At 40.1% G+C, this 21,942-nt stretch overlaps 1 protein-coding gene and 1 long non-coding RNA gene across 3 annotated transcripts in view; one reads left to right on the forward strand and one right to left on the reverse strand.

The window, feature by feature from the left end:
* Positions 1-137: 137 nt before the first annotated feature.
* SCFD1 (sec1 family domain containing 1) overlaps positions 138-21,942 on the reverse strand; it is a 124,023-nt gene continuing 102,218 nt past the window's right edge. For both annotated transcript variants that reach the window (XM_074996913.1, XM_074996912.1), the window contains exons 21-25: positions 13,632-13,684; positions 10,053-10,086; positions 9,297-9,362; positions 1,374-1,442; positions 138-381 (exon numbers count right to left, since the gene is read on the reverse strand). In XM_074996913.1, coding sequence (XP_074853014.1) covers positions 358-381; positions 1,374-1,442; positions 9,297-9,362; positions 10,053-10,086; positions 13,632-13,684 — 246 coding nt within the window. In that variant the 3' untranslated portion in view covers positions 138-357. The remainder of the gene's footprint in view (positions 382-1,373; positions 1,443-9,296; positions 9,363-10,052; positions 10,087-13,631; positions 13,685-21,942) is intronic.
* Positions 1,450-21,942, forward strand: part of LOC142014401 (uncharacterized) — a 30,212-nt gene continuing 9,719 nt past the window's right edge. Inside the window, exons 1-2 of the long non-coding RNA XR_012645932.1 lie at positions 1,450-8,203; positions 12,532-12,686. This is a non-coding gene — a long non-coding RNA (uncharacterized LOC142014401). The remainder of the gene's footprint in view (positions 8,204-12,531; positions 12,687-21,942) is intronic.

Consider the following 21,942-nt stretch of genomic DNA (forward strand, 5'->3'; position numbering starts at 1 on the left):
GATAAACGCTATTATCTGTAAGTAGGCCTTGTCTATACTGCCTTTTCTATTGCAATGAAGTCCCAGACATACCACAATTACACATATTTTTAATCTAAAAATGTACTATGTCCAAACCACAGAAATGTAGCAGCAGGCTAAATACATATTAAGTTTTATTTTTGAAATGTTATTGTTATTCATATACACGATGTTAAGCACAGTTCTTCCTTAAAAAATTTCAGATTAATGGAACAGTTTAAGTTTTAATGTCATAACTTGTTTATCAGTATGAAGGTGTGATGTGATTGTTGTCATGATCTTTTTCTTCACACTTCCACGTTACCAAGTAGTTTCAAATAATGGCGTTTTTCCATCCTATTTCTGCCCAAGTTGGGACAGCTAAATACAAAGAGAGACAAAAGAAATCACATTGCGAGTATTATTCTTTTAGCCCAATAATTCAGTTCACTGGACAAACTTTTTGTTTTGTTACAGTATTTGCTTGCTGTTTATAAATAAAAGCACAGCAGTTAAGAGAAAATGTAAGGTATAAAACACATTGGTTTACACTGTGCTGAAGGTACAATAAAAATGAACAGCTTTGGAACGTCTACAAAGAAAGCCAATCTTTTATAAAAATAAAAGTCTCTACCCACACTTCTGAGTACAATGTTATTGGCTTAATAGTGTACACAAAGTACTCACATCCCTCTCCAGCAAGAGTGTGCTTATGTCTGCCTGATGTCTATTTAAATACCAATTTATTTGCCGTGAAAAGACGAAAAAAGGAAAAAATATAGGAGATGGGAGGCACTGCAGTGCTAAGAAATGCTCAACAGGGCCAACTAGTTTAAGTAGTTGTATGTAGTTGGAAAATTTATACTACTGTTAATTAAATCTTACTGTCATTTAAGAACTGATTCCAAAAGGTATGGAGAACCTGCAACACCCTCTGAAGTTCATGGATGTCGTACTCTCAAGATCAGGCACTAAACTAAGTGAAGCTTACGGCAAAGCTTTCAAATCAGTGTCAGATGGATGTGTTTGCCCTATTGGGGTATTTCAACAGCTCATATGGACTGACATGCTAATTTAGGGCAGTTCTATGAAATCAATCAATCAGCCTTCTCCGTAACAGTAGATATTATTCAGACATTTAATTAAAGCATACTTGACTACAAACCAGATTTATTTATGTACACTTCCTAAATACCCATTTACAAGTCACATGGTTTACATTTTATTAGAACTTTTTTACTTTTACCAAATGATCTATATTTCAACTTATATCAAACTGTGTTTAAAATAGTTCAGTTTCTACATCTGAAAATCAGTGATGGGATATTAGGGCAATTAACTCAAACTTTAAAATGATATTAATGGTAACCTACCTGTTTTATAAACTGCGTAGCATTAAAAAGTTCACTGCAGCCATACAAAACATGTTTGCCTTGTTTGCCCTGTGCAAAGAAAAGAAAAGGCGGGATCAGGTTTAATAAAACATCAGCAGTGAGTGTTTTGTTGTATACAAAGCAAACTTTAGCCAGCAGAGATCTTTGGGGTCTTGCTCGTTTTTGCCCAAGAAAGCTCATGCCCTAATAAATTTCTTAGTCTCTAAGGTGCCACAGGACTGCTTGTTATTTATAAATCCTACGATACTGATTAAGTTAGGAAAAGTAAATGCCTCACAAGAAAATAAATACTACTAATTGAGTGGAAGAAATGGGGAAATGATAGGACAAGGTCAGAAATTGAAAAATGAGGCATTCTTCAAGCACTAATTAATTTATGATGGATTGGCTACATTAGGAAATTAATTTGGATTAAGGTAGTGTGTGGATTTAAAGCAGAAGAGATATTCTGGTATAACTTCCTGCTAGATGACCTTATTCTGGAATAAGAGGGCTTTATTCTGAATTGGGTTTTATCGACACATGGACCAAAAAAAAAAAAGGCGTAAGAATTAAACAAAACCAAATTCAGGCCATTTCAAATTCTGAAGAGCGCTTGACAGGGGCAGGGGATGTCAATGTAGTTTAACTTTAAAAGTTAATTTGATTAATTTTCCTGAGCATTCCCATGTAGACAAGCCTTAATATAAATACACTTCCAAAATGTTTAGCGTACTAGCTTGGTATGTGGGAGACCCTGTTCAAAGTCCCTGCTCAGACTGATTAATCTAGAATGAAAAACTCTGTAGCAGGTACGTACCAAGACTTAAAACCCGAGTCTACCAATCCCAGGCAAGTGGCCTCAACACCAAACCATAACCACACCTCATCAAAGAGATCAAACTGGGGAACTGACATTTAGACTATCCTGCTTTTTTACATACAAACAAAAGGCTCCGTTTTCAATCCACTGCAGAATTAAATATTTTGAAATTTCCAAAACTGCTATGAAACAAAACTATCAGCTTTAAGTTCTACAACATAAACAACATTTTCTAAAAGCATACTAGTTTAAATAAAACTTTAGGGATACTTTTTAAAAATTAACCATTGTGGATTAATCATCAAATACTGTACAAGACCAGAGTACTGAATTTAAAATCCAGTGCTTTGTTTAGACATTCAAGCCAAGATTTTATAGCCTAACAATTGTTGGAGATATAGTTCAAGCTCTATAAAATAGCTTGACTGATTTTTCACATTAAATTCCAAACTCATCGTGGCAAGCAAACAAAATCTAAAGGCAAAGTCATATGGAAAACTACACTGGATCTAAATCTCCTGTGGTACAGTGTATATATACACTATGTAACACAGGTAAGGACTTAGACTTACTGCCATTTAGTCATGTAAACAGGGATATAGTGTCTTAAAATGGTTTAAGACTAAGAGCTATATTACTAATGCCCAATGCACAAGACTTTGTCTTTTAAATATCATCATCATCATCATCAGTGGTCTGCAAAGCCAATGACTAGAAAACATTATTAATCTTTTTATAGCATTGAAAGAGATACTAGGAACAATGTGGCCTTTATGCCAATTGACCTTATGCAATCTTTGCTTCCATTTCCATATATGCATCAGATTAGAGCAAGTCTCCTTAATCCATGTGGTCCGATTTAAACCTTCTTTTGAAGCTTAGTTAAAACTGCTAAGACAAATCAGAAGATGAGCAAGGCAAAGCAATCCCTTGCTCAAAGCTGAACAGTTCTCATCTTCCTACACTGGAAGAAAGACAGGAGACCCTGTATGCAGTTTATTTCAGTTCCTCTCAACCGTTCCAGACCACTGTACTACTTTTATGAGTCTAATTTATCTTACACATCTCTCTGAGAGCCGCTAGTGTGCAACTTTATTCCTACATGTCTGGGCTCTGCAGCTAGGGGGCACAGCTCATGGGTGAGAGGGGCAGCACACAGAAGAGCTACCCTGGCCTTCCCTTTCCCTAGGGATTGCAGGGACAGGATGGCTACTTCTGCTGTCCTCCCACGCCCTGAAGAAAGTGCTGCAGTGCAGCTCAGCCTTCTGCCCCAGCCTTGAGCCCCCTCCAATTTTCCAAACTGCCCCACAGCAGCCAGTGTGGCTGGCCAACAGGCTGCCTGATCTGCCCAGAAAGCCCCAGAGCCAGCCACACCAGTCACTGAAGCAGTCATGGAAAGTCACAGACTTTGTGACTTCCACAACAGACATACAGCCTTAGTAATAGGATTTCTTGATACACTAGCTTTAACTCTGCCATGAAGCCTCTAGGGGCTCCATGCCAGTCCCAAGCCTGGATGAAGGACGAAGATTGGTCAGATGAGCAATGGTGTGCTGACCGTGAAACAACAATACGAATGAAATCTGATGCCAGTACGACTAAATGATAAAAGATGCTAGCTCGGACGTCGCCTGGATAAACAAGATCCACAGCACCAATCGAGCGATCGGGATTGGGTCGATAAATTGGCTACGGAAAGAAAATTACAACCAGCACATATGCTATCAATTGGAACATGGAACGTCTGAAAACTGTGGGCAACTGGAAAAATCAGAGCTGCTTCAGAAGGAGATGGAGAAGTACCAGAGCGATATACTTGGACTGGTGGAGACGCGTTGGATGGCATCAGGAGAGATGTGCGGCTGTGAAGTCATTTGGTAAGAGAAAGAAATGAAGCATGAGGAAGGAGTTGGGCTCCTTCTTAGCAAAAGAGCTGGAGGAATATTATTAGGCTACAAACCAGTGAGTGCAAGAATGATGATAGTGAGATTTGAAGCAAAACCATTCAAATCTCGGTCATTCAGGTGTATGCACCCATGTCAGACAGTATGGAGGAAGAGACTGAGCTATGCTATAAAGATCTGACAAAGACGCTGGAGGAGATACTGAAGAGAGATGTGTCAATCATTGGAGAACATTAGAACGTGAAGCTTGGAACAGATAATGGATTGGGAGAAAGTCATGGGAAGGTCTGGATATGGAGAAAGAAACGAACAAGGCGAGAAACTACTAGAGTTTGCTACGGAGCATGAGATAATGATCTGGAACATGAGATTCAAACGGAAGGACTGTAGGAAGTGGATATGGTGATCGAATGATAGTAAGTCAAGAACATGATAGATATGATTTTGATAAGGAGATGGGTAACATCAGTACAGCAGTGCCAAACTTTCCAAGGAGTGGATATAGACTTGGACCACGGTCTAGTGATTGCAAACATCAAACCAAAATTCAAGAGAACGTGTAAGACGCAGTTAAAGAAGAGAAAAGAGACATATAGCGAGGTTAGGTGAGGAAGAAATAGGAAATGCGTACAGAGCAGCGCTCAAAGAGAAGATTAGGAATGCAGCCACAGAGGGAGACCTAGATAAGAGAGTTGAAGGGATAGCCACGGCGATAGAAGAGGCAATTGAGCAGACTGTTCCAGAAGAAGAGAAGATCAATAAGAAGTGAATTATGCAGGAGACACTGAAGTTGGTCCAAGAGAAGAAAATCAGAAGGGATGTTTCCGAGAGGGCGGAACATCAATATAGGGTGAAATGCAATGAGGTAAGGAAAGCGGGCAGAAAGGATAATGCAAAATGGTTAAAAGAGCAGGGTGAAGATATAGAAAGGTATTAGGACAAATGTAAGACCAGGGAGGTGTATAAAATCCTCAGCAATATTAATCGGAAATGATTGTGCAGCGATGGATGACATATTGCAGCGATCTATCCAAAGCACAGTTGGACCTGAGTGTCTCAGTGACACAGATCGGAGAACTGAAAAAGATATCTCCACTGAGCATAGACATTGAGGCCAATATTTCAGAGGAGGAAGTCGAAAGAGCAGTGAAACGATTAAAGAACAACAAGAGCCATGGAAATGATAAGCTCATTGGAGAGATGATCAAATACGGTGGAGAAAGTATGATTCAGGAAATATACTGCCTACATAATACAGCATGGAAAGAAGGGAAGCACCTAAGGAATGGACAAGATCTGACAGAGAGACTAAGATCACAGATAGAAGATCATCTAGTGGACAAGTAAGCGGGGTTCAGGAAAGACAGAAGTACCATACAGCAGATATTGGCACTAAGATTGGTAGCGGAGAAAGCCTGATGGAAGAACAAGAACATCTACACTGGCTTTGTCAACTTTCAGAAGGCTTTGCAGATTTTCTGAAGGTATTTGACAGTACAGACGAGAAAGTGACTTGGCCGGTATTGGAGTCATACAGAGTGGAGAGCAGGCTGATACGTTTGTTGAAGGATATCAATGACAACGTGGAGGCACTAGTGAGACTGTGTGGTGGAGTTGGGAAGTTGGTTTAGAACAAGTAGAGGTACGAGACCAGGAGGTCCAATATTGCCGAGTATCTTCGTTATGCATTTAGAGCGAGAGAGGGACAAGATTAAGGAAGAGGCAGAAAGGATAGCTGTGCGCGGGAAAAGAATTAACAACTTGAAGTTTACAGATGATATAATTATCATTGAAGCAGATGAAGAGAGACTAATGAAAATGGTGCAGGTGCTAAATGAGGAAGGGAAGTGGTACGGACAGATTATGAACATTGATAAAAACAACGGTATTTGGAAATAAGAAAATAGGAAGGAAGATCAATGTAGATGGGATTGATCTAGAGAATTTAGAAAAGTTAACATATCTGGGGAGCAATGTAACATATGATCTAGACTGTAAGAAGGACATAGCAACTAAAATAGTGAAAGCAAGAGCGACTTTGAAGGCGAGGGATAAGATCTGCAAAAGCAAAGCAATTAGCTTAGGAACAAAGCTGAGCATCTTGAAAACGTGTGTTCAGCAGCATGTTGTATGGATGTGAGACATGGGTGATAATGAAAGATTCCAAGAGAAGGATGTTGGCGTTCGAGAGCAGTTGTTATAGAAAGATCTTTACAATAGGGTAGATGAAGGTCACCAACGAGGAATTATATTGGAAGATACAGCCAAAAGAGAACCTATTGCAGAACATTATATAATGGAAATTACAGCTATTCAAGCATATTTGCAGAATGAATAACAAACGAAAAATCAAGACCCTGGTATTCAGTATAATGGATGGTTCAAATAGGAGAGGCAGACCTCACAGAGAATGGGTAGATGATATGTTAGATTGGTGCAGAGCTAGTCTACAGAAACTAAGCCACTCTGCACTGGACAAGGAAAGAGGGAAAGAAATAGTGATAGAGACATCAGACACCAATGGGTGCTGAGCCCATGGTTGTTGATGATATGAGCTTTGTATGTTTAATAATCTACCCTGTCTTTCAAAGCCTTCAGAGCAAAAGTCCCATTTGGGGTGCTTCCACCATTTGATTTGAGGTAAGAACAAGTTAAGACAATCTCAGCTTTTACCTAAAAACTAATTTTGAGCTTCTTTTTGAGAAGACAGCCTTGAACACAGTGTATTGGTAAATTATTCATTTTGGTACTTTAGTTCTGAAGGAGATCTGCTTAGTTCATTCAAGATATCTCATATAAAATGAGTTAGTTTAGTTTATACTACAAGGAACCACCTCACTAAGCTTCTGAAGGAGGCCAGGCTTGTCACTGCACAGATTAAGGTTCACTTGCCACTTATTGTAATGGTTATTTAGAGTATCCCGGCATTATTTTTACTATCTTCAAAATATTTCCTTAATTCACCACTAAACAGTTCATCAAAGATGAGCTATTTGGTGCTTGTGTATCAACAATTTGTATGACAAGTCTGGTCCAGTTGAGATGCATATTCAACAGCATTGCATGCTTTCCAGCAAGTCAAACGTGAACTAGCATTTTTTTCTTTTAATTCCCTTTTCCAAACTGAAGCAACTGGAAACTAACCCATGTTTTTACAGCACAGAGTACAGATGGAAGGTGTTACTATACTATATGATAAAGCTTGTTCTTTGACAAAGGCAAATGCCATGTTACTTACACAAAATAATGCAAACAATCCAATACACTTTCCTAGGTAAATAACTTCAGGGTTTCTTTTAGGCTTTGTCTACACTACCAAGTTTGGTAATGAAAAACTGCCTTTTGGTGACAAAATAGTGTGTGTACACACTGTGATATGACTTTTATTGGAAAAACTGCCCAGTTTTGGTGACAAAGTACTTCCTATGGAAGAGTTTTGTCTTTTCCTTTTCCTTCATCATGGATGAAGAACCAGCATAGGCAACATACCTGCTTTAATCGCTTTATTTAACCTTCAGGAAGTGTCCCATAATGCCCATTCTGACTGCTCTGGTCAACTGTTTGAACTCTATTGCCCTGTACTCTAGTAAACAAAAATCCCTCCCTCCCTTATGCAAGCCCTGGGAATTATAAGTTCCATTTACTGCTTGCTGGCTTAGTGTGGAGAGGTGTCATTGTATCTTCTCAGGTGAGCAAAGCTGGCTATTGCACCGTCACGCCTGGACTATTGCAGAGCTATTGGAGCTGATGAACATATGCATAGAGGAAGCTTTGCAATCTCAGCTGTGCTTGACCTGTAGGAATTAGGAAACTGATGGGCACATTTCTTGAAAGCTTGTGTGAAAAGGGCTATGATCAGGACATGCTGCAGTGCAGAGTGAAGATAAAGGAGCTGAGGTAGACATGTTGTGAGATGACAGACAAACTGTCACTCTAGCGCAGTACTTAAGACCTGCCATTTCTTTAAGCAGCTGAACTCTATCCTTGGTAATGATCACACCTCCACTGCAAGGAGCCATGTCAATACTTTGTCAGAAAGGTGGCAACATGAGGACCTAACCCAGATGACAAGGTATTAATGAAGAGGTGGCTATTCTTGCAAGGTGGGTGAGTTGTCATCACACTTACTGCTACACTGTTAATCTGGATTTGTATTTCAACAATCTGTCTGGTGTTTGTAATACACTCAGTGTTTGAAACATTAACTGTCACTCCAAAATGAGACCACTGTAAAACTAAACAACATTATCTGCAGGCTTTGGTTTGAGAAGATTAGAAGAGCAGTTATTCACAATGAGGAGTTTTCTCACAAGAGCTTTTGATGCCTGGAGATTAAAGTTGCTGAAGAGTATCTCTGATTGGTAATCTTTACTCATGGGTGGCTACAACTGCTTTATCTAACTACTACCCATCAAACAGCATCAAATGCAATGGTACTTGGTTAAGTCTTGTACAGAGTAATCCAAGCCTATTACATAAGGATTTCATATAATGAAGGGTCTTTCACCCAAGTCTTCATATCTCCTAGTGACTAGCAAAGTTGACAGTATAAGGGCAATACAGCTCTGTATAAAGATCTCTGTTCCCTGGATATTTCTGGCAATTACTAGGCAGCAGTTATTATTTAGCAGTGATGTGCTCTTAATGAAAACCACACTGTGATTCAAAGCATTCATGATGATATTCAGGAGTCAGTTAAGAAGTCTTGACCACGTTGCCTGCCATCCAGATTTAAGTAATTCCTCTACCATTAGAGTTACTCTTCAAGCCTTTACAGCTGTAAAGAGCGAAGAGGTCAACATTTTATCTTGTAAGTACTTTTGCATTGCTCCTGAACAGTAAAGAGAAATTAGGTTATGATCAATTCATCACATCCACTTTTACAGGTTTCAATTTCCCTATTATGTAAAACATGACTAACGTGAAACAATGTTGAATGTAGCATAGCAGTCTAATTCTCAGATATACTGCAAATATAGTGGTAACAAAACTGCAATCAGAGTTAATATGTAGTCATCATTTCAAGATAAAAAATGTACTTCAGATTGACTTTTCTATATACTGTTTTCTGATTTTGTATAAACATAAGCCTTTTGGTTGAATGAAATATAACAAGCTCTAACAAGACTGAGAAGATAAGTTACAATTAGTTATAATCAATTAATTACAGGATATAATTCACAAAATGTACTTAACCTTTATGTAGTCAACAAGATTTTGATATTCAACATAGTTGCCTCCTCCAACTACAAAAACAATTGCCTAAAACACAAGCACATATTCACATATAGAACATTATAATTATAGTGTATTCAGTTTAAGAAAAAAACAGGAGATATAAACCAGTATTTTGAACAGCAACATTTGTACACAGAAGTTTCAAAAGCAAACAAATAATGGAAGCAAACAGATAATTTGGGCAGCCTGTTAATATCACAAACCTAACTCTACTTACAGAATCTGTTATTAAGGATATTACTTGAATTTATAATACTGCAATTACTGTCATTTAGGAGACAGAAAATTACTGGCTTCAAACAAAACATAGTGTGTGTACACACACACACACACACACACACTGCAGTACAGAGCTCAGTGTAAGGACGTACAGATGAGTAAATTTAGAGAGGTTGCGTGTTCTGAAGTACTAAATATAGGATTGGAAATTTTAAAATGGCTGTTTTAATTAAGGCTCTATCATTAAATCCTTAATTATCTTGTAGGTGTATTGCAAGAGTAGTTAATGCTCAGACAGCCCTTTGAAGACGAAAGGAGTTCTCCAGCATAACTGCTAAGTACAATTAATAATGAACATAATTACACTACTGATTTTGCAAACAGAATCTCCCATTTTCTGAAGTCATGACCATCAAACAACTGGAATATTAAAAATACTGGTACTATAATACATAGAATCTGATTTGGAGAACATATGATTTCTACATGACTTACCTCCTGGAATGGATTTTTGTTTCTTGGAACTGAGCTATAATAAAATTGAACTACATTATAAATGCAATAATATTAAACCAGTATATGTATATGCACAACATTTACAGGATACATTCTAATAGTTGGTGGTGTTATATTTTTCCACAGAAGCTAGTGAAAGGACATTAAAAGTCATATTTCTCAAAAAAACATTTGATAGGGAAATTTCATTAATTCATTCAATGAGAGCAAATATGTAGAACTTTTATTTCTCCAGTTTTGGAAGACCAGTGAATTCTGGACTTTTTAGTAATGTATGAACATTATGAATTCCTAAATTCCTCAGAATTATCAGATAACATACTGACTCCTATCCACTGGAATCAATTCTTTAACTACAGGTGGACTGACATTGTTGCATGAATGCAGCAGTCTCTTTATTCAGAATGTTTCCAACATAATTCTTCCTTATTTAAATATGATCTATAAAGTCACATATAATCAACCTCACCCATTTAGACTAACCTTCCCAAATGTGAGGTGTAAAAAATTAGCCTTGCTGTGAATGGATCAGGTTAACATAAATCTTGTATATTTTTAAAAGTGAAAGCTAGAAACTCCATCAGTCTACACAGTAAAAGGGTACGTTGGAATGAAAATAGTCTTCTGTTTAGGAATATCTCAAGACAAAGTAATAACAGCCTTTCGGCAATCATGCTGCTGAATACAACATTTTTAATCTGAGTTTTTTGGCAGCTACCCAGATGGATTTCTTGAATAATTTTCAACTGTTGAAAGAATATTTTTGATCTACGCAGTACTGTTCAGAAAGTAAAGATGAGTACAAACAAAAACCTCTGCAGCCATACTTATTCTGTCCCCCTGATCAGCCTTGGGGAATGTCTGCACCAAACAAGTTATTTTGCAATAACAGTCCTTATTTTGAAATAAGTCTGCTAGCATCTACACAACATAACCACTATTTCAAAATAATTTTGAAATAAGAGTTGGCTTATTTAGAAATCAGTAAGCTTCAATCCATAAGGAATAGCACCTATTTTGAAATAGGGGCTGTGTGGACAGGGAATTAAGCCTATTTCAACTTAAGCCACAGTGCGTCCAATGGCTCTATTTCAAAATAGGCTTTATTGTGGGCTTGTCTACACCAGCCCCCTTCTGCAAAGGGGGCATGGTAATCAGCCCGTGAGGGTGTGTGTCTGGGGGGAAATAGCAATGAGGTGCTGTGATGTATATGCAACACCTCATTAGGCTAATTCGCGGCATGGGAACTTGTAAGTTAGCAACTTCAAAGTGCCAGCAAACCGTGTAGCCACAGGCACTTCGAAGTACCTGCACAACTTCAAAGTGCCCTTACTCCCAAAACTTTTGGGAAGTTGTGTGGGTACTCTGAAGTGCCTGTGGCTACACAGCTTGCTGGGACTTTGAAGTTGCTAACTTACAAGTTCCCATGGCGAGGATGAGCCTAATGAGGTGCTGCATATGCGTCTCAGCACCTAATTGCTATTCCCCACTGGCCATGTTTATACTAGCCCACTGCTCACTGCTATTACCCACTGGCCATGTCTGTACTATCAGCAGATAGGAATAAGGGGATTTTGAAGTTCCCAGCGTCCTTTCGAAAAGGACCCTTGGCTAGATGAGCTGCGCGGCAGCGAAAAGCAGTAATTTCGAAGAGCTGCAGCCGGCAGCATGCTAATGAGCAGCTGAATATGAGGCACCTCATTAGTAATCTTCAAAATGGTCATTTGCATGGCCATTTTGAAGATATGGGCTAGTGTAGACGTAGCCACTGTTTACCATGCCTCCTTTCAAGAAGGGGGAAAGCGTAGACAAGCCCTGTGTGTAGACACTATTTCGAAATGGCTCTTCTGGAATAGCATATTTTGAAATAAGGCTGCTGTGTAGACATGTCCTTGGTTTAAAATTAGTTGGTACCTTTAATTCAGTTAAGGGTCAAGTTTACAGACCCTTCTACTCATACACATAATATGCTTAAGATTGTTTCTGCAGGTATTATTGGAAGAAGGAAGAGACAAGAAGTTATTTCAAGTATTATTTTTTTCTGAATTGCGTGTATAAAATCTTGCATCCACACTGCATGTTCCAGTACGATACACGAAAACACAATTTAAAAAACAAATTGTTGCGTGAGCACACAGGGATTGTGATATCTGTGGGTGCAAATTAACCACTAAAACAATGTGTATTTTTCTATGAGCAAAAAAATAAATTAAGTCAGGCTTGGTTTTAATAAGCTGTTTTTACTTACACAAACCTGTACTCAAACCAGATGTTTCAGAATAAAATAGGGTGAAACACGTTGCTATGTTTGAAAAAGAAAATATACAGTGCTGCCAATTTTTACTCTGACAGCTTTCAACACTTGCTTTAAAGCTGCTTCTGAAAATGCGTATGCAATGTGTAAAACAGATACTTATATGCTGAAAATCATTTTTATTATTGTAAATGTGCTTGTCAGGAGTGAAGAACGCTGGAAAAATGACAAAAAATTCGTACTGAATGCAAATGACCAAGGACAGCATTGAACCTGCCTTCTCTTCATTAGTCCAATGATAAAGCCCACAAATCAAATATCTTGCTGTTCTCCCAGAACCAAGTTGGATTGTTTATAAAGTATGTTAAAACCAAAGATTTTTCTCCATTTCCGTAGAGTGTTATTGATGAGATTATCAGATACATATATAATTTATAAACACAGCAGTTTGGGAAATAGTCTATAACATTTCTGCTGTAAGATCTGCTATTTCTTCCTTTTTCTTTTTGAAAAATGCCTAGATAATTCTCCATTTCATGCTCAATAAACAAGAAATCTATATTTTACTGTCCTTGTCAGAAATACTGTACAACTACTGCTAGTGACCTACAACATTTAGAAGTAAGGTTATAAAAATGCTGAGATAAAACAGTATTTTTATAAATGGCTCTAACACTCCAAATTAAAAAGCATCACAAGAAACTCTGTTGATAAACATTAGATTCCTTCATCTGTGCAGATAATTTGGAAGATGATAGCAGTGTCCTCAGTCACTATTACATATTGAGTCTGTTCTGGTCTGGCTATCGTCTGAAGAAGTGGGTCTGTCCCACGAAAGCTCACCTAATAAACTATTTTGCTAGTCTTTAAAGGGCTACTTGACTGCTTTTTGTTTCAAATGCAGAATCACAGAAATCTCTGTGGTGAGTTCAGGGAATTGCCGTTAGCTGCAAATTCCTCTAACAACATTTGCCTTGACTTAGAGGTTGAGACTATCACAATAAATAAGTAGAAAAAGCTGAATTTAAAAGGAAAAAAAATGCATGCCAAACAAAAATCAGCGGTGAGCAAAACACCTGGAATAGTTTTAAAACACATGCCTTATTTCAACAAAAAACTTGTGATTTAAAGTATATGTGAAGGCACAAAATTATGAAAAGTATCTGCAAAAGATTCTAAGATACTTTCTATGAATTAATGAAACTAGTTCAATTATGTTGTGAGCCAAACTAAGTACAAAATTCTTAGATTAATTGTTCCAATATATAGATGGTAACAAGAAAAAGAAAATTTGGGAAACTCACCTATCACTGCCTCGTAACATCTTAGGGTCAAAATACCTGTAGTCATCTGTTTCCTATTAAAAAGGATTACTCTTATCAGTACATTTTATCTTAAATAATGTAACTGTGTTTTTGAGGGGTAAAATTTCCAATAAGCCATTTTCAAATCAAGATTTTTACATTTAGAAGCTTCATTATATGAAGTAATTAAATTATGGGACCCACATATATTTTCAATGTTTGTATTTCATTAAAAAAACAAAACACTGGATAAATACTCATTCTCTTACAGCAATGATGATTCTATGAAGGGGGCTATGAGAGCTCAGTCTTTTGTTTTTCCTCATTTGAAATTCATTGCTACCAAACTGTCCAAAATACACTGGGGTTGCATAATATGTCTTAACATCAAAAGCAATATGCAAGAGGAAAAATGAAGGTGTCACTAACCTTAGAGGCACATACTATAGTTTGTTCCAGAAGTTAAAAATTTTCCAGACCACAATAAGATCTACTATCTATTTAGATTAATAAAAAATTCTTGTGGCACTGAATACTAAAATAGAGCACAGATCAAATAATCAAGTTTCCATTATGAAATTTATACTTGAACAATTTCATGCCATGATTTATGGCTACTATTAATACAAAATTAAGTTTGCGTCCAAATGAGAGGTGTTACACAAGGATTTGAAAGTTTTGACTAGTTGGAAGCTTTTATAGGACAGGAGTTTTCTTCATTCAAAGCATATCTGTGACATATCCAATATTTTCACTGGCAGCAAACAAGACCTTTGCCAAATATCACAGGGGAAAAAAGAAAAAGCAAAACAAAAATTCTACTTAACTGTTTTTGACAATTAATTGGCTTTCACCAATTGCCACACTAACTTTCATCCTTCTACTGCAAGATTTAGGCTACGTCTACACTAGCCCCAAACTTCGAAATGGCCACGCAAATGGCCATTTTGAAGTTTACGAAGGAAGCACTGAAATGCATATTCAGCACTTCATTAGTATATAGGTGGCTGCGGCACTTCGAAGCTGCGCAGCTCGTCCCAATGGGGCTCCTTTTCGAAAGGACCCCACCTACTTCGAAGTCCCCTTATTCCCATGAGCAGATGGGAATAAGGAGACTTCGAAGTAGGCGGGGTCCTTTTGAAAAGGAGCCACGCGGCGGCGAACTGTGTCAATTTCGAAGTGCCACGGCTGCCCGCATGCTAATGAAGCGCTGAATATGCATTTCAGCGCTTCATTAGTAAACTTCAAAATGGCCATTTGCGTGGCCATTTCGAAGTTTGCAGCTAGTGTAGACACGGCCCTAATGTGTGGATGGAAATGTGTGCCCAGACAGGATCCCATTAATTTCACTGAGGCAACATGGAGGCATAGTAGCAGTCTGCGCTTATGGTGGTATACATTGCAGGTTTAGGTTCCTTGTATCTTGTTGATTCCATACAGCATAACAACTCTTGACTCCCTTCCACTCCCAATGATAACTTAACATATTATGTACATACGCATATAAGATATTTCAACTTCTTGATATTAAATAAAATAGCTTATTTTCTTTAAGGCTCACAGAAGAATTAAACGAGGCATTTTACTGGGGCTCTTAAAGCTTAATTTAGATGTAGTGTCACAATGAACTTCTGTATAGATAATTACTATAGTCTACTAGAAATTTCAGCAGTGCATGTGGAAGCAGACAAGATTTATGATTTTGGAAGGTTCATATACACAGGCTAGACACCAATTTCTAAGTAAGAATGTACTCTAGTTATATCTTAAAAATCAATAGTAGAAACATTTCCAGTGAGATTATCATCATATATTCAGTGTGGAGGTCAAAAAGAAAACTGTTGATAAGATAAATAAATAAATAAATTGAAAAAATTAACCATCAAAAGCAAGATGGTGGACTAAAAAATGGACTGGCTAAAACAGTTTAAACACTTACCTGAACCTTAGCAAAAGGTAACTCACCCTGTGCAGTAACTGAGGTTATATGAGATGTGCTTCCACAGAATCACAGGGCTGGACGGGAACTCAGGAGGTCATCTGCGTCAAGCAGGATCAACCCCTACTAAGTCATCCCAGCCAGGACCTTGTCCAGCTGGGACTTAAAAACCTCAAGGGATGGCGAATCCACCACCTCTCTAGGCAACACATTCCAATACTTCACCACCTGCCTGGTGAAGTAGTTTTTCCTAATATCTAACCTATACCTCTCCCTCTTCAACTTCTAGCCATTACTCCTTGTTCTGCCGTCTGACACCACTGAGAACAGTTTCTCACCCTCCTTTTTAGAGCTCCCCTTCAGGAAGTTGAAGGCTGCTATTAAATCACCCCTAAGTCTTCTCTTCTGTAAACTAAACAAGCCCAAATCCCTCAGCCTCTCCTCATAGGTCTTGTGCTCCAGACCCTTAATCATTTTGGTTGCCCTTCGCTGAACCTGCTCCAGCAAATCCACATCCTTTTTATACTGGGGGGCCCAAAACTGGACACAATATTCCAGATGGGGACTCACCAGTGCCGAATAAAGAGGAATAACTACTTCTCTAGATCTACTCGAAATACTCCTCCTAATGCACCCCAGTATGCCATTAGCGTTCTTGGCTACAAGGGCACACTGTTTACTCATATCCAGCCTTTCATCCACCATAACCCATAGGTCCCTTTCCATCATACTGCTGCTGAGCCAGTCGGTCCCCAGCCTGTAACAATGTTTGGGATTCTTCCGTCCCAGGTACAGGACTCTACACTTCTCCTTATTGAACCGCATCCGATTTCTTTTGGCCCAGTCCTCCAATTTATCCAGGTCCCTCTGGATTCTCTCTCTATTCTCCAACGAATCTACTTCTCCCCCTAGTTTTGTGACATCTGCAAACTTGCTGAGGGTGCAACCCAGTCCCTCATCCAGGTCATTAATAAAGATGCTGAATAACACCAGCCCCAGAAATGAGACTTGCGGCACTCCACTTGAAACAGACCGCCATCCAGATATTGAGCCACTGACCGCTACCGGTTGAGCCCGACCATCAAGCCAGCTTTCTATCCATCTTATAGTCCAAGGATCCAATCCATATTTCCTTAACTTATGGACAAGAATGTTGTGGGAGACCATATCAAAAGCCTTGCTGAAGTCAAGGTATATCACATCCACTGACTTCCTCATGTCCACAGAGCCTGTTACCTCGCCATAGAAGCTAATCAGATTTGTCAGGCAGGACTTGCCCCTGGTGACTCCATGTTGGCTACTTTTGATCACTTTCCCCTGTTTCAAGTGCTCTAAAATAGATTCTTTGAGGATTCCCTCCATTATTTTCCCAGGGATTGAGGTAAGGCTGACGGGTCTATAGTTCCCTGGATTGTCCTCCTTTCCTTTTTTAAAGATGGGCACTACGTTTGCCTTCTTCCAGTCATCTGGTATCTCCCCCGATCTCCAAGAGTCTTCAAGGATAATGGCCAAAGGTTCAGCAATGACCTCTGCCAATTCCCTCAGTATCCTGGGGTGCATTAAATCAAGACCCATGGACTTGTGCACATCTACTTTTTCTAGATAGCTCAGAACTTGTTCCTTCCCCACAGATGGCTGCCCTCCACCTTCCCATACTGCATCATCTAGGACCATCATGGGGAAGTTGACTTTGTCCGTGAAGACTGAGGCAAAAAAAGCATTGAGTACTTCAGCTTTTCCTGCATCATCTGTCACTAGGTTACCTCCCTCATCCAGTAATGGCCACACACCTTCTCTCATAACCTGTTTATTATTCACATGCCTGTAGAAATCCTTCTTGTTACTCTTCACATCCCTTGCCAGCTGCAGTTCCAATTGTGCTTTTGCTTTCCTGATCACTGCCTGGAATTCTCCAGCTGTATTTTTATACTCCTCCTTAGTCAACTGTCCACGTTTCCATTTCTTGCATGCATCCTTTTTGAATTTAAGCTGACTAAGGATTTCCCTGTTAAGCCAAGCTGGTTGCCTACCATGTTTGCATTTCTTACTACGCAGCGGGATTGTTTGTTCCTGTGCCTTCAGTAAGACTTGTTTAAAATACTTCCAGTTCTCTTCAACTCTTTTCCCCTTCATCTTCGTTTCCCAAGGGATCCTGCTCATCCGGTCTCTTAGGGAGTCAAAGTCTGCTCTTCTGAAATCAAGGTCTGTATGTTACTGCTCATCCTTCTTCCTTTCGTCTGGATCCTGAAATCTACGATCTCATGGTCGCTGCAGCCCAGGTTCCCTCCCACTTCTATTTCTTCTACTAGTTCTTCCCTGTTTGTGAGCAGCAGGTCAAGTTGCGCTCGGCCCCTAGTCGGTTCCTTCAGCACTTGTACCAAGAAGTTATCCCCAACATTCTCCAAAAACTTCCTGGATTGTCTGTGTGCTGATGTATTGGTCTCCCAGCAAACGTCCGGATGATTAAAGTCTCCCATGAGAACCAGGGCCTGTGATTTGAAAGCTTCACTAAGCTGCCTGAAGAAAGCCTCATCTATCTCCTCTCCCTGATCTGGCGGTCTATAACAGACATCAACTACAACATCACCTCTGTTACTTCCACCTCTAAGCTTAACCCAAAGACACTCAACTGGATTTTCTCCTTCCTCATACTGGAAGTCTCAGCAATCTCACTGCTCCCTCACGTAGGCCGTGTCTACACTAGCCCCAAACTTCGAAATGGCCATGCAAATGGTCATTTCGAAGCTTACTAATGAAGCGCTGAAATGCATATTCAGCGCTTCATTAGCATGCGGGCGGCCGCGGCACTTCGAAATTGACGCGGCTCGCCACTGCGTGGCTCATCCCAACAGGGCTCCTTTTCGAAAGGACCCCGCCTATTCCCATCATGGGAATAAAGGGACTTCGAAGTAGGCGGGGTCCTTTCGAAAAGGAGCCCCGTTGGGACGAGCCGCGCGGTGGCGAGCCGCGTCAATTTCGAAGTGCCGCGGCCGCCCGCATGCTAATGAAGCGCTGAATATGCATTTCAGCGCTTCATTAGTAAACTTCGAAATGGCCATTTGCATGGCCATTTCGAAGTTTGGGGCTAGTGTAGACGTAGCCATAGAGTGCAACTCCTCCTTCTTTTCTCCCCGTCTGTCCTTCCTAAACAATTTATAACCTTCCATGACCGTGCTCCAGTTATGCTAATTGTCCCACCAAGTCTCCATTATTCCAACCACCTCATACTTGTGTGACTGTGCCAGGGCCTCTAATTCTTCCTGTTTGTTCCCTAGGCTTCTGGCATTAGTGTACAAGCATCTTAGAGAAGGGGCCGATTGGCTCACTTTCTCCTCTTCACCCAGGAAACCCACTTGATTGTTCCCTCCTCCTTCCCCACTTACCTCTGGGCTTGTGTCACCTTCCCCCACCTTTCCTATGGATGCTCCACTGTAGGCATGGTAGTGCCCCCCACACCTAGGATCAGAGCTCCTTAGTAGCAGCTGCACCATGCCCTACTCCCCACTCCATGCTGTAAAAGGCATCTATATAGTACTCTGCTGTCTGTTTACCCTCTGTTCCTGCTCCACCACAGAGCCTACATTTGAACCCCAATGCAGAGGGGAGTAGGGCAGGTAATGGGCCACTCACAGGGACACATCTCAAAGAATCTTACTTACTGCACTGGGTAACTAACCTTCTCTTCTTCTTTGAGTAAGGGCCCTATGGGTACTCTACTGTAGGTAACTGTGTAGCCAGGCCTCTAGATGGAAGGCTGGGATATCAGAATGATGCTTACCAAGGATGACAGAAGAGTGTGTGCCCTAGTAGGGGGACCAGGGAAAAGCAAGATCCCAATCCCAAGGCACAGAGTCATTAATATTAGAAAACTGGTGCATCCGACATATCACCATGCAAGTGACGTTGCTTGTCATTGCTGTTAATTGTGATCCTTTGTCTGATTGATGGTAGAAACTGTCAGTGTGCACTGTAGACTAGATGCAGTTCTAGAAGACTGATGTGCTTCATGGATGCTGAGGGGGACCACTTGCAGTGGACCATGCAGATGTCCTTTTGACTAAAGTCAGTTGTGCACATCGATGGTTTTGGTTGGAGGAAAGGCATCCTCAGACATTTGGGGTTTTGTTCACCAGTCTAATAAGTCCTTGGTCTTCATATAAGGTGTGTTTAGGCTGTGTCAATAGGATACATACGATGTTCACAGTCATCCCTGATGATGGCACTTAAGTAACCTGGCATGAATGCAGACACGGCCAAATGGCTGAGCAGCCGTAGACAAGTCCTGGCAGATAACTATGGGCTGGCTGAAATCTGTGTCTTGTGAGGAAGGGCCTGACTTGTGCAGTCTCCAGCTTGGACCACAAATTCCAGGTGCTGTGCTGAGATCAGCACTGACTTTGCATGTTTAACTGGAGGCTGAGGTTTAAAAAAGGTTCATCATTCTTCTTATGGCTTCAACAGTGTAGATTCAGAATGGAGCTGTAAGCTGGCAGTCATCTAGGCATGGGACTATTACAATCCGTTGTTTGTGCTGGTGCACTACCATGTCCATGATAACTTTGGAAAATATCCATACCTGAAAAAAGGCCAAAGGGTAATACCATATACTGCTAATTTTTTGACTCTAGGGTAAAAGTCAAGAACCACTCCTCTTGTTCCAATGCTTGGATAATTGTTGACAGTGTGACCATGTTGAAGCATTGTAGTTTGATGAACTTGTTGTGGTTTCTCAAGCCTAGGATAGGTCTCTACTTGTCTGATTTCTTTTGATCAGAAAACAGTGGGAATACAAATCTTCCCCTCTGTGCAAGACTAGGACTGGTTCTATGGCTCCCAGTTGAAGGTGATTATTTCTTCGTGTAGAAACATGAAAAAGGTCCCTCAATAGTTTGTATGATTAAATTTGGGTACAAATGCCTTATACTTCGCAATGTGGAACTGGAGCATAGATGAAAAAAGTTTGCTTTATGACTGAAGAGATCTAGCCTCTTCCAGTCCTTGTCATACAGGGTTGTCCTAGAGTGGAGTGCCACCTGCCCACAAAGGAACTTGGAGCTTGATGAGAGAAAAGGAATTCAATGTCTTTAGTGGGGACATAGTATACCCTATGCACTTGCTTGCAGGAGAGAAACTGAGGCTGGGATTTGCCAGATCACCTTACTGGGGTCCAACAAGGACTTGCTGATTGGGAGTGCTATCTTAGCCAATGTAGACACTTTAAAATGTCATGCAACTTGTGTTATTAATCTCTGACTTCCTCCTGAGGAATCTGGAGAGAATCTACAACACTATGGAAATGCCTAAAATGATCCACCTCTGTGGGGAGGTGGTGGCATGATGACCTCATAATAAGAAATGGGTTGATGTTGTTTCTTCATCTTGCTCTTCTAGCTGTAATTCTTTGGTGACAGGTGTTCTAGAGACTGTTGAAGATATGAATCATATTTGTCTGTGATTCATGGGGAGTTTGAAAAATACAGTCCATGGATACCAATCTAAGTGGAATAGGGCAGATTCCTTCTTGATGCATGGTGAATGAAGGTTGACTGATGACTGTCCCAGTGGAGACTGCCACACAGGAGAGAAATTACAGTCATGGTCTGAGACTGGATGGCTGGATGCAGAGGAGCTCTCCCCTAGCAAGAGTTTTAGCTCCTGTTTATGTTCCTTTCTGGACAGAGCCTTCAATTTGAGGCGGTGGCTACACTTTTGACAGACATGTTCCTCACAAAAACAACATATGCATGCAAAGTGACCACCACTCATGACATGAAAGGCACCTCCTGAACCTGGGCATAACCCCAAGAAGGGAGAGCTTTCCAGCTGGGAAAGGTGTACCAAAGGAACCCTAAACTAAGCTAATGAATAATGGGGAAGACAGAGCAATGCAATTTTTGTTAAGTGGGAAGAAAAAAATGACACAGTTGATACTATAAAATCATAATAGAAACATTAATATTATGAAACAGACTTAGGATATCTGAAGAGCTCTGCTCAGGATCCCATCCCAGAACAATGATGGCTGAAAAGAAACTGCAGGTAGTTGTACAACACAATGACATATAGACATCATTCAAGGTGCAAGATGGAGATGAAGGTATCTGTGCCCAATGGGCATTGCTACTGAAAATCTCCGACTTCAGGTGCAGTAGTGTCCCCCTCACCTATAATGGACCATCCACAGGAACACCAGGCAAAAAACTACTGATACGCTTTTGTTCACCCCAACCCCCCAGCCACAACAAAGAGAAACTGTTCAAACTTCCAGTGAAGTCAATTCTGTGCTTGTTTCATTACAGGTATTTACATGCAATCATTATGCGACTTTAGTTTAGATGGGGGAGGGCAGAGGAGGAGAGGAGATGGGCAGCA

This window comes from Carettochelys insculpta, chromosome 6, assembly GCF_033958435.1.
Source record: "Carettochelys insculpta isolate YL-2023 chromosome 6, ASM3395843v1, whole genome shotgun sequence".
In the NCBI taxonomy this organism is placed as follows: Eukaryota; Metazoa; Chordata; order Testudines; family Carettochelyidae; genus Carettochelys; species Carettochelys insculpta.